A 13,487-nucleotide genomic window follows, 5' to 3' on the forward strand; every position below is an offset into this window, starting at 1 on the left:
TGTCATTTCTTCCAGTTCAAACTTGGTGTCTTCTAGTTTCCTTTGAATTCGTTCCATTTTTCTCTTGCTGCAACAAAAAAAAAAAAAAAAAAAAAAAAAAAAAAAAAACCTATTAAAACAGAAAAATAAACTGTTTTCCCTAAATTAGAGAAAACAAAATCTATTTATAAACAAACAGAAACTGTTTTCCCTCAATTAGAGCAAGGTTTTTAATATTACAAAAGATTTAAAAAAAATTAGACATGAAAAACCTTTGAATTTGTCTTGGCTTATTTTTTTTGTTTAGAAAATGAAGTGTAAATGTTGAATGAAAATGAGATTATTTATAGATAACTGAAAAAAACAGAACAGTTTTAAAAAAAAAAAAAAAAAAATAACTGCCTTGAAACACGTCACTTTGAACAAAGTGCAAAACTGTTTTAGAAAGATAACTGCTGCAGATTGTAGAATTCAAAGCGTCAAAACCGTCTGTTACAGTAACATAATTGTGCTTTTTTACAATGACATTATTTATAGATAATTGTGAAAAACAAAACAGTTATTTTTAAAAAAAAAAAATTAACTGCTTTAAAAACCACTTTTATTAACTGCTTTGTAAACTGTTTTTAAATGATGATTGATGTTAACCACGTGCATGTTCCCCATAATTAAGTCCAGTTATAAATGCTGCAGAGTGGAGAATTCTAAGCGTCAAAATCTTTTATTATAATTTTCATTTATTACTATCACAGTGTTACAGTAACATTATTTTCATTTTGTCTCGACTTTTTTTGTTTAAAAAAAAAAACACTTAACATTTTAAAAACTGTTTTCAAAATTAAATGCTTTAAACAAACAGTTAATTTTTGAATTCCAACAGACAAAATCAGACATGAAACTTATCCAACCCATGTTTCGTATTCCCTATGAAGTGCGATTATAACAAAGCAAGAGTGAAGAATACAAAACGTCAAATTATGTTTTCTCTTTTCACTCTTGAAATCACACATTCTGAAGAATATAGTTAATGAATTCTCGCATATAATAAGTTATCATTAAGAAACAAACTTATTTGTAATATATTCCAAAATATTCGAAAATATGTTCCACTTGTCTATGACACCACTATTACGTTGTTAAAGTAACATTGTTTTAGAGTACATCACTTGATTTTCACTTTAAAACGAAGTACAGACATTTCGGTGTTGAGTGGCTTCGGTTCATTCTCAATCGGTGGTTCTTTGTTTGACAATTCATCTTCCGTTGCCTTCCCTTTGAGCATTCTAGCCGCTTCCCTCCTTGCACTATATCCGGCGGATTGTTTTCTTTGATTTTTTGAAAATTTCAACAGCGTCAACAATTCAAATTTCCGTATTTTGTTGATGTCAACCATGAGCAAACATGCAGCAATTTGGGAAGCACATGCCCGCCGATAAAATGTGTTGTTGAGCAAAGAAGACTTGTTTGCATATCCCAAAAATTGGAGACTACATCATAGTGATACAGGCTGACTCTTCAAATACGGAAGCCCGTTTCTGCCATTTAAACTTCACATTTACCACAGGATAGCGGAGCATTTCAGTTACCCTCACGTCGCCCTTTGTGTCCAGGTAGTCACTCATGCAACCTACCTGTCGAAAAGTAACATTAATTTCCTTTTACTATCAACTAAGAAATCATGTAATCAACAATGTTACAAAGATAGGTGTAACAAGAAACACTCGAAACAACATAATAACGTTACGATAATGACATCGTAACATCGAAATCAAACTCGAAATCTGAAATCAAATCGTAAAACATACAATTCGACAACTCGGGGGACTTACTGCTGCCATTGCGATGTCGTAAGTGAATGAAGACTCCCAGTTAGCATACGATTGACTGTCGATCACACTAATCTCTTTGTTGAGGAAATTAATACACACACAGAAGTAGTGATAGCCAGCCAAACAAGGTATAAAAATAAGTTCGGCATCAAGTCTGTAATTTGCCTTGCTCGCGTTGATGAAATTATCCCAAATTTCAAACAACTCGTTCTTTATATCAGACTGTTCACTATCCTCCTGCATCACAGCCAGTAGAGCATGCTGTAGTTTTTTAAAAAAAAAAAAAATGTAAGGGTTAGATTTCCCTTGTAAAAGAATCATATGTTCTTGAACAGAAGCAGACATTTAACACCGATGCAACTTACCATGTGACCTAGTCCTAAGTAAAGTATGGTTGGCCCTGCTGCCCTTGTGCCTCTTTTGCTGTTCTCGACATAATTCAAGAGTAGAGACCAACATTCAAATACCATCCAATTTGTGTGACTCCTAGGACGTAGTGAGAGTATATCAGCTCTTGTCAACCTCCTGTTGTCTCCAAACGCAGCCAGGATCTCACTTTATTCTGGAACCATAAGAGTCAGATTACTCAAGAGTTTTCGCAGAAACAGTGTAACATAAACAGTGTTTAAAAACCAGTTTTACAGAAACAGTGTCACAGTAACACTTTCACAGTAACAACAAGTATTTTACCTTTTGTGGAAGTCGATATCATCCATAAACGCATAATCAAGAACGTGCCTTCTCAGATTAGTTGTCTTTGGATGCAGCTTTTACGATTTGCTCTCATAAATTCAGAGACTAGGAATATATCACCGTCAATTTCACCGTCACCTAGAGAACATCCCATAACATCATCTTTATGAAATTTAAATATTATCTCCTCATCTTCACCAATTGCTCTAGGAGAATGCTTGTAAGCAACCGACTTCACCCTCAGCTGTTTGGGCTCTTCCCCTTTTGTTTTTCCCGTGGCTTCTTTGTTTTTCCTCTTCCTTTTTTCCTCTTCCTTTTTTTCCTTCTTCTCTTCCAAATTCTTCTTTTTTGCGCGACTTTTCCTTCACTGTTCCTTTCATTCCTGAATTTTGATATCCTTCCTTGCACCTCTTTTCGTACTTGATTCAAGTCGCTAAGAACAAGTATTGCACATATTTCAGCACGGTACAACATTCTTTTCCGTTCATCCCCACTCGAGTCAAAAACCTTCCCCGTGTAGAAAGCCATGTGCATCATCATGAAAACCCCACAATCCACGTTTTTGCGGTGCTCGCCATTTAAATTTCACATTCTTAAGTGGGAAACTTTCCACTTTGGAGCCTTTTGCAATTTGCATTTCTAACAACATTTTCCCCATGATATTTGCACTGCACAAAAAGTAATCATTCATATCGTATCTATGTTCTTCAGAACTATGATTGCCAAATTTATTAATGGAAATTTAAAGGTATAACATTGTCACCGTAAGTAGAGAAACTTACCGCATTTCTTGCCATTTTTGCTTTTCGGGATCTGGCATATAAGGGTTTGTTGTCTAGGTAGTCAACGGTTTTTGACATGAAATTTATGCAAGCACAGAAAAAGTGGTCCTCCAGAATGAGTGGAATGAATATCTGCAATTAAGCAGATATATATCATTGCTAAACAGAATTTCTATACACTCTACTTATATAAGAATAAAAAAAAATTAAACGAAATGTGGTTTTACCATATCACGGTCGAAATTCAAAGGACTCTTGTTGTATTTGATCCACTGTGTGAAGGACAGCAAAACTTCACTTTCTAAATGTCTGTTTTGAATGGGTTTTCCAAGAGCCATCGTTGCTAATGCGTCCTACAAAAATAAATATAAATACAAAGTCAATAAACATTATAGAAACACAAAATCAATAAGAATAAAAATTTATTTATTACAAGAACATCTGATTGACCCAAGCCCATGAAGATCCTCAATGGTGTATCACTTGCTACCTTTCGGAGATGAGGTCATTCAAAGAAACATTGACCAACATTCAGTGACCATTATATAAATAAGCTCACCAGGAGCCAATGAAGTTAAATCTTCCCTTGGAATGAAGTGATACTTCCCATACGAGACAAGCCTTTCCTGTTGGACAATGAGATGTAATAGTCAACACCTTTTAATAGAGTAACAGTTTAAGAATAACTATTCAAATGAAACAGTATTCACTTGCAAAGTAAAACGTTTTGTTTATCACAGTGCAAGAGTAAATAAAGTACTCACGTATCTGAGAGGTTCTCGTCATCGTCGATAAAACAATAGTCAATTGTTTCTTTCCTAACTTCAAGAATAGGCGCCATTATCTCCTTGTGTTTTATCATACTCTTGGACACAAGTGTTAGATCCGAGCTGGTAGGCCACATTCGATTGTGCGGCCGTAGCGAGGATCCATCACGCGCATCCGGTCTTGATTGTTTCGACATGTAACAAATAGTGGTCGCCATATCTTCGTCGTAATTGTCATACAGATCTCATCACGCAATCATCGACAATATCAACTTCATCATCGCGTCATCTTCTCGCTACCGATGCCCGAGTAGTTATTGGTTCTTCTTAAGCCGCCAACTGTCTCATCATCGGCCTCACCGGGTTTTTCTCCTTCCTCGCCTTTTTCATCATTCCCATCGGCGTCTTCATTACCGGTTGCTTCATCCTCCTTCTTTGTTATCTTCGTTTTTATCGCCAAAGATTGTCTTCATCTTTATCATCATCGTTCTCTTCATCTGGTTTTTCATTCCCATCATCCTCTTCATCTTTATCGTCATCTTCCTTTTCATTTCCCTCACTGGTTGGTTGGTCAACAACCTGGCCTGATGCATCATCATCGGCCTCTTCCTTGTTATCTGTGGCACAAGTAATTGAATTAAATATAAATTACTAATGTTTTTCGGATCAACAATGTCTCATAGTTATACTAACAGTGTTACTGTAAAATTACCTTCAGAAGATCCTTCTTCAGCTGCCTCAGTCGTTGGGTTCTCTTGACTTGGCCCGATGCATCATCTTCGCCTCTTCGTTGTCATCTGTGTAGCGATAATTGAATATATATATATCATCAGTAAACTGATAAAACTACGACACGAATAAATTACTATATAAAGATGTTACAAAGAATAAAGTGCTAACATGTTACATCGGCTAATACAACGAGTGCAAATAGATTTCTCTATTACCTTCGGAGATCCTTCTTTAGCCGCCTCATTGGTCGGGTTGTCTTCGGCTTGCACGATTCATCAACTCCGCCTCTTCCTCGTCATCTCGTGTCACGGTAATTGGATTCAATATATATTAACAATTTTTCTTTGAACCAAAAAAGGTACAATAGATAAACGTAAACTTCATTTAAAACTACGTCACGGAACATTGTTACTATAACCGTGTTACAAGAATAACATGCTAACGGTGTTACATCGTGTAATACAACGAGTTTAAATAGATTCCTCAATTACCTTCGGAGATGGCTCTTCACCGCCTCACTAGTTGGGTTATCTTCAGTGGCTGATGCATCACCTTCGGCCTCTGCCTTGTCATCTCATCTAGCAGATAATGAATGAAAATATATTACTAAATTGTTTGTTAAAAAAGCACCCGATAATGAAAAGGCTATAACAAAGATTACACTATTACCTTCACCAGATTCATCTTCTGCTCGCTAGTTGTTTTGTCACCTGCCCGCCTGATGCATCATATTCATCAACATCATCGTTTTCATCTAAAAGGAAAGTAATTGATTATTAGTAATTATTTGTAAAATGAAAACTCTATAACAAATGATCATCATAACAAAGATGTTAGTGCAAGTGATTAGATTATTGTAGTATTGTTACTATATTACCTTCATCAGATGCATCTTCATCATCCTCGCCACTCCCCTCTTTGTCGTCTTCATTTTCTTCTTCTTTATCATCCTCCTCCTCTTCATCTCCGTCATCCTCTTGACCTTTGCCAGATTCATCCTCCTCATCTGCATCATCGTCTTCATCTGCATCATCCTTTTCCTCTGCATCATCCTCTTCATCTGCATCACAAGTAAGTAATTGAATATTATATTACTAACTATTAATATATATAAAATATTACGAAAGAATGATGTTATTGTAAAAGTATAACTAAAAGTAATAACAAAGAATAACACCGTTACTCGATCTATTACCTTCACCAGATTGGCTTTCAAAGATCCTTTACATCCTCCTCTTTGTCCTCTTGGTCTTCTTCCTCTTCATCCTCCTTTTCCTTTTCATCCTCTTCATCGTCTTCCTCCTCATCGGCACTTTCTTCATCGTTATCTATGTCCGTGCCACCCTCTTGAAGACTCTTGTTTTTAAGACGACTCTCAACATCGCCGCCATCGTCATCCCCGTCCTCATCATCATCCTCTCGCATCATCGGTCCGTCATCATCATTGCCATCATCAGTCCCGTCATCATCGTTGCCATCATCAGTCCCGTCCTCATCGTCACTTTCCACTCCGTCCTCCATCTCATCTTGCCTGTCCTCGTCATGAACCTCTTCATCATCTTCTTCATGATGTTGCTCACTTAAATCGCTCAATACTTCCTTTACCAGGGATTCTCGATTTAACTGTCCTAGGACTTTTCTCTCGTTGGAAATGGTTCCAACTTCCTATCGACTTTGGACCTTGTATATACCGGAAGTCATTCGCCCTCCTCTTCAACGATTCACCTTTCGCACAACATCTTCGGCATATTTAAGGTATTCGGGTTTTAGTGGTGATTTACTTTCTCGCTTTGATTCGAAAACCTTCAATCGCTGAGCAAATCTCTCGTGAACAAGGTTGGAATCCCTCCTATACATCAAAGAACATCAGCTCGGTCTCCTAAGTCAATAAACCAAAAAGAAAGAAATGAATTAGATACCAGATTTGGGAGTTGTAACAATTGCAGACAATTAAATTTATAAAAATAACTCACATCAACAGCTACTTTTTCCTTCAACTCGGCATCTGTTTCAATGCCAGGAAGCTTCTCCATCAAGATGTACTCCCTTCCCTCATTACTCTTAAGAAAAACTGGCTCGTCATCCTCACCTTCATCGATTCTCGCCCATCATATTTACGAAACATATTAGTAATTAGTAATTAATATTAATAATTAACAATATAGTAAGGTAACAAAGATAATATTATTACAAGAAAAGCCATTACAATAACGATATCACAAAGTGACCATATTACGGTGACGATATTACACCGATGCCACATTACCTTCACTGGGATCCCTTGCCAAGGCAAATAGGATAGACGATTTACGACATCTCATTAGTTCCTAGACAACCAATCTTTCCTTCGTCTTTGACTCTTTTTGAAAGATTTTCATCTCATTCCAATGTCAGTATCGAGGTAAGTCAGTTGGTTGTACCTCGCCATGGAACTCAAACCGGTGAATGTAGGCCAACAGCAGCACCACAATACACCCACAAAGACACTTAACCGTTCCTGTCTTCAACCCCTTGACGCCCTCTACTACCTTCTCATAGACATACTTTGACCAATTAAAACCTTTTATTTTTTCAACATCGTCCACAGCCTTCAACAGTCTGAAATCAACAGAATAATTTGGAGTCGGCGCTAAAAAAGTGGAGAGCGCATAAAGAACGAACATCTGCTTGAACTCATCACCGCAGGCACCCTTGTTATTCTTAAACCAACTAGTCACCAAATCTAGCTTGATGTTCTGTGCTGTAGAGATGTTGAACTTCCTTCTCCATTTGTTTTTTAACTCAGTGTCCTCAGCATGGGATCCGCGACCAGTCGCGGTCAGCACCACATTATTACCCTTCACCGGCAGTAAAAATAGGTCATGAACATCATACTGTGACAGCACAAACTCCTCTGTTTCAGTTACATGAACCTTCAAACTGTCGCAATCAAAAGCCTCAACAAGCAAGTCTGTTAGCCCGGAAGGGACTACTGATATATTCATCTTCAATAGTCCTCCAAAACCAATTTCTTTAATGGCTTTCTTCTGCTTTACGGTAAACTTGCTCATAACATCAACCAACGACTGGGCCCGGCACTTAGTTGGGTATTTATCCGACTGTATTAAGGAAGTGTAAATTAGCACCACTGCTTAAACAGTGTGACACTATTTTATGCCAACAAACCAGCAGTAAGAAAGCAACAAAACAAGGATACAGTAAAGCTGTTACTGTAACACTGAAACTTTAAACAACTCAACACGACGAACAAATAAATCAGTAGAAAGGAGAACGGTAACACACATTAATTGCTCATTTATTACAAATTATTAACCCTAATTTTGAATCGAAAAACTAGAACGCAGAAAATCAATTACTCACTTCGAGCAAAACAGTTAGGATAAATTTATTACGAATCAGTATAATCGACACAAACAACAACAATAACAAGAAGAACAGCAACAAGCTAATTTTTTAATGGAAAATTAATTTCCTTCTAAGATCAATTAACAAACAAGTATAATCGACAATGTTACAAAGACATCATCATTACAGTAGCACTTAAACAAAGATATAAAAATGTTACAATAGGTGTTCTTTGTAACAATGAAACTAAACCCGAAACTTTAAACATACAAGTTTTGGCAACTAGAAAGACACATACTTTTTTAAGACCTCTTCTTTTTCAAATTTCTTCACCACCGTCTTGGCTGGTCTCTTCTCTGTTTTAGCCCTCTTCAACATTTTGGAGCTGACGCTCGAGTCATCCGAAACCTCATAATCTCTATCACTTTCATCTTCAGATGACATGGGCTTATCTCTAGGTCTCTTTTTTGTTACTCGTCTTTGGTTTCTTTGTTTCTCGCCTTTTTTTTTGCACTTTGCGTTTGTCGGTTTCTTTTTTTTACGTACACCTTCACGCTCTCTTTCTTGCTTACTAGCTTTTCTGCTATTGGCTCTTTTGCCGCTGAAACTTTCTTTTTTCGTACAACCTTCTCCGCCATCTTTTGTTTGGGCACCTTCTTTGCCACCTCTTCTCCACCAACTCTGCAGATTTGGCCGTTCTTTGTTTTTCTGTCCGACCCTTTGTTACTGAAACTTTTTGGGCACCTCTTCTTTTGTCTCCTTTGCAACCGATTTTGATTGCTTAGTCGCGCCTTTGACGTTGGCACGATTCTTTGCCTTTTGAGGAGGTGCACTTGCTTGCTTCTCAATGGGCACCGATTGCTCCTTCAACAACACTGGAACATCATGCGACGGCTTTTCTGCTGCCTTCTTCCTGGTCACATTGGTTTCTTTTTTACTTTGCTGGATCGGAACATTCGCAGCCTGCTCCTTTGGTACTGCTGCTGGTGGCTTAAGGACCTTTTCAGTAGGCACCTTACTTTCCTTCACCGCACCTTTTTTGAAGGAGCGGGTGTTGCTCGGCGTAGACTCTCTGTAGGCACCTTTGTCGCCTTTTCAAATTTGTAGGATTTGAAAGCTTTTCGGTCTGCATCTTCTTAGTCGGCTTTGGCAAGTTCTCTGTCGGCACCTTTTTGCTCTGTGGCTTCTCCGATGCGGCCACTTTAGCCTTTTTAGTGGTAGCCGATTTCTCGGGTACCTCTTCTTTCCTGACATTGTTATTTTCAAAAATTAAAATCAGAAGTTTACAATAACAATATAAAAGACAACAATTAAATTGAAAAGGAATGATGGTAGTCAAGTCGTTGAAGAAATGACAAATGGAATACGAATAATGGCGGTCGAATAATTTTTTAAAGATCAATTGATTCTTTTTTCCGTAACAATGAGACAATATATCATAAACCCTAATAGTAGTGACTTGCGGTCGAGCAAAGATTTGTAGACACATACTCGGATGCATGAGATGCTTCGACTTCCTTCGTCTTTGTTGGTTTTGATGGCTTCGTGTTGGCACCTTTTTGCTAGGTGTCTTCTCGATCTTTGCTACTTTTGCCTTCTTCGTCATGGTGATTTCTCGGGCACCTCCGCTTTCCCGACATTGTTTTTCCAAAATCAAAATCGAATAAGATTAAAAGTAAATCAATTACGACTACTACACCGATAGGTAATGATGTCTTGCTCTTTAAAAGGATAGGGGTAGTATACGCTTATTCTTTGTATCGTGTTACAAAGAACATTGTTAATGTATATATGTTGAGAAATATTATAAACTTCAGGAAAAGGGACATTTCATGCAAATCACTAACAACTCAACACAACGAAGAGTTATAGGGACATACTTGATCCGCATGAGATGTTTCAACGTTTTTCGTTCTTTGGCATTTTGGAAGGCTTCGTGTCGGCGCTTTTTGCTCGCTTGTCTTTTCCGAAGCTTCCACTTTAGCCTTCTTACTGACAAGATTTCTCGATTACTACGTGCCTTTTTCCGACATTGTTTATCAAAAAACCAAAACAGAATAACATTAAAACTAAAACAATTACAACTATTAAACTCAAGCGAGAATGATGGTGGACGAGTCTGACAAAGAATGTGGAATGGAACAAGAATGATAGTATCCTCATAGAATGAGACAAAGTGTTACATATTGTCAAACAATTGTTTTGTTATAAAATTACAGAACAACATTATGTAGCAATTGCTTTGCCCTTCAAAAGGATAGGGGATACACTTTTACTCGATAGTGTAACAAGAACATTGTCAATGTAGATCTGTTGAGAAATATTATTAATTTCGGAAAAGGGACATTTCATGCAAATCACCAAAGACGACGAAGAGTTATAGGGACATACTGATCAGCATGAGATGCTTCGACGTTTTTGTCTTGGCGGTTTGGAAGGCTTCGTGTCGGCGCTTTTTGCTCATTGTCTTTTCCGATGCTTCCACTTTAGCCTTCTTACTTGACGTCGGATTTTTCGGTACTACCTCTGCTTTCCTGAGATTGTTTATCAAAAACCAAAACAGAATAACATTAAAACTAAAACAATTACAAATATTACACTTCAAGAGGAATGATGGTGGACGAGTCTTAGAAAGAATGTGGAATAGAATAAGAATGATAGTATCCTCACGAGAATGAGACAGTGTTACGATTGTCAAACAATTGTTTTAATATAAAACTACAAAGAACACCGTTATTCACGCAATTGCTACTCTTTAAAACGATAGGGGATACACTTTTACTATGACAGTTTTACAAAGAATATTGTTATTCTTGTAGATTTGTTCAGAAATTTTATTAACTTCAGGAAAATGAAAATTCCCTGCAAATCACAAATAACTCAACACGACGAACAAATAATTCAATCGAAAGCAGAACGGTAATACACATTAATTGCTCATTTATTACAAATCATTAACCCTAATTTTGAAGCGAAAAACTAGAACGCAGAAAATCGCTTACTCTCTTCGAGCAAAACAAAAAGATTAACAACAAGAACTGTAATAACCTAATTTTTTTTACTGAAAACTCAATTTCTTTCTTCGATCAATTAATAAACGTTTCAAATCACTATAATCGAGACTAACAACAACAACAATAACAACAACAACAACAACAAGAAATAACCTAATTTTTTACCGAAACTCAATTTCTTTCTTCGATCAATTAATAAACGCTTCAAATCACTATAATCAAGACTAACAACAACAAGAATAACAACAACAACAATAATAACTTAATTTTTCGCGGAAAAATCAATTTCCTGCTTTGAGCAAAATAAGAACCCTAAGTCGGTGTTTATTTGAAGAAAAAATAGTATAATCAACACTAAAAACAACAACAATAACAACAATAATAAAAATGAAACAACATGAAGTGGCGAAATAAGTTTAAAAACAATATAATGAAATAGAGCGATTTTATACCTCTTCGTCATCTTCAAACGATTGTTCCGAGTAAATATAATAATGATCTTCACTTGATTAATGCGATTTTGCTTGATGTAATAAAATTTTCGGAAAAAATTTATGGTTTAGTGAATTAACGCAAAGAAAAAGAACGTGAAGCGGTTTGTACAGAGAGATACAGGCGTTTTAGAGAGAGAAAAGAAAGTGAATTTATGATGAATAATGAATGTGTCGTTCTTTATATATCAGTAGCGCCTAGTTTTTTTTTTTTTTTTTTTTTTTTTTTTTAAAATAAGCACACGTGTCATAATCAGGACGGTTGGATCAATAAGATCCAACGGTTCTTATTGATATGCTAGACTCATCTAAGATGCTAGACTCATGGGATGCTCACTCTATATATATATATATATATATATATATATATATAGAGTTAGGATCATGAGAGTCTAGCTTCTTAGAGTGAGTCCGTCCTACCAATCTAGACCATTAGATTAACAAGATCTGACGGCTCAAAATAGAGCGCGGGTTTGAGGGTAGTTTTGTAATTTTCTCACCTAGTATAAAGACTCATCTCCAACGTGTTTCGATCATTCTAGTTCTAAATTATTTCTCTCTCTAACTTATTTGTCGCTCTTCAATTTCTCTCTCTGGAAAATCGTTGTCCGGATCTCGTTTCCTTCGAGCCGCTTTCCTATGCTCTATTGTATATGTGTGATCTTCCAAATCATTATCTCATGTTATTGTGCAATGTTTACGGAGCTAGATCGATGCTAAGAGAAGAAAATTTAGGTCTGACATTTCTCTTAATTCAATTTTGCCAGTTTTGTGATTAGGTTTTGTGTTTGTGTATGTTATCTTTTATTTCGTTCAATGAATTGCTCATATCTTTCAATGTTTTCTATTTTGTCCTTCAATTAGATTGTAATACGGAAATATGTGCCAATGTCGATTTAAATCGTCATAATTTGTAGTTCTTGTGACAAGAAATACTCAAAGAGAGATCTATTGTCTGTAACTTTATATTCTAACATTTAATAAATTTTTCTTTAGGTAAATTACAATCCCTCCGTATAATTAATGAGTTTGTGCTAATGGTGGATCAAATCTCCATATCCCTAACATTTTATGTGCATTCCTATCATTTTATGTGTTTTTCATACTCCATACTCCTATGAAACGTCTAATTTTGCTTGCTACATGAAGAATAATCAAATCAATTGATAATTTAGTGGACTTTTAATCATATGCTTCGTATAATAGCATAATAGTGCAAAAGTGTACTGACAAGAGTATAATAACTACACAAGTTTGCTTGACTACTTGTTCGATATCGAAATCGATGCTTTCTTCGGTGCATTGCACGTGTGCTTTAACTTTGTTACTTTAATGGTATTATTGTGTTACACTAATAGTGTAATCGTGTTACAATAATTGTATAGTGGTGTTATTTTAATCTTTTTAACATTGCTTACTAATTTCTGATGATTTGCTGCTAGTTTAAGTTAGGTGATTCTGGTAGTTCAAATATTCAGAATCCGCTATGAATTTCATTAACCATTGTTAAGCCAAGTCATCGAGTCGAATGGAGTTGAGCTTCAAAAACTGAGAGGCAATCTCCAGAAAACACAGTTACAAAATTGGCACCTTGCTCAAAAACAAGTCACAGATGTTAGCGTTTCGTCTTACTTATTCTTACCACATAACCATTGGTTTATGTTCGTTACTGCAGAAGCACTCTGACATTATTTCCTGTTGCATCTATGGAGGAACTTAACATGAGTAAGGATAAGGCAAGTATGACCACCTTAAGACTGAAATGATTTTAGAGCGATTTAAAGATAAACTTTGTTCTTTGATTTGTCTTTCTGTAGTTCATGAATGAAGCCGCAACTGTTATCTAATTTCGTAT

The 13,487-nt window shown here is 36.2% G+C and overlaps 1 protein-coding gene and 1 long non-coding RNA gene across 2 annotated transcripts; both read right to left on the bottom strand.

Moving 5' to 3' along the window:
* Positions 1–1,813: 1,813 nt before the first annotated feature.
* On the bottom strand, positions 1,814–2,563 carry LOC141634446 (uncharacterized). The gene is made up of 3 exons (XR_012539163.1): positions 2,499–2,563; positions 2,174–2,363; positions 1,814–2,069 (listed from the first exon to the last, which is right to left on the bottom strand). It is a non-coding gene; the product is annotated as an uncharacterized LOC141634446 (long non-coding RNA).
* A 4,609-nt stretch (positions 2,564–7,172) lies between these two features.
* On the bottom strand, positions 7,173–8,765 carry LOC141632107 (uncharacterized). Its single transcript, XM_074444686.1, has 2 exons — positions 8,676–8,765; positions 7,173–7,880 (listed from the first exon to the last, which is right to left on the bottom strand). The coding sequence occupies exons 1-2, from the start codon at positions 8,763–8,765 to the stop codon at positions 7,173–7,175; spliced, it is 798 nt and encodes a 265-aa protein (XP_074300787.1).
* Between the last annotated feature and the right edge of the window lie 4,722 nt (positions 8,766–13,487).

Source organism: Silene latifolia, chromosome Y (genome assembly GCF_048544455.1).
Source record: "Silene latifolia isolate original U9 population chromosome Y, ASM4854445v1, whole genome shotgun sequence".
In the NCBI taxonomy this organism is placed as follows: domain Eukaryota; kingdom Viridiplantae; phylum Streptophyta; class Magnoliopsida; order Caryophyllales; family Caryophyllaceae; genus Silene; species Silene latifolia.

Coding starts and splice junctions, on each gene's coding strand:
- LOC141632107 (XM_074444686.1), bottom strand. CDS start 8,765: ATGGCGGAGAAGGTTGTACGAAAAAAGAAAGTTTCAGCGGCAAAAGAG. Junction 7,881..8,675: donor GCAAGAAAGAGAGCGTGAAG/GTGTACGTAAAA, acceptor TCCTTAATACAG/TCGGATAAATACCCAACTAA.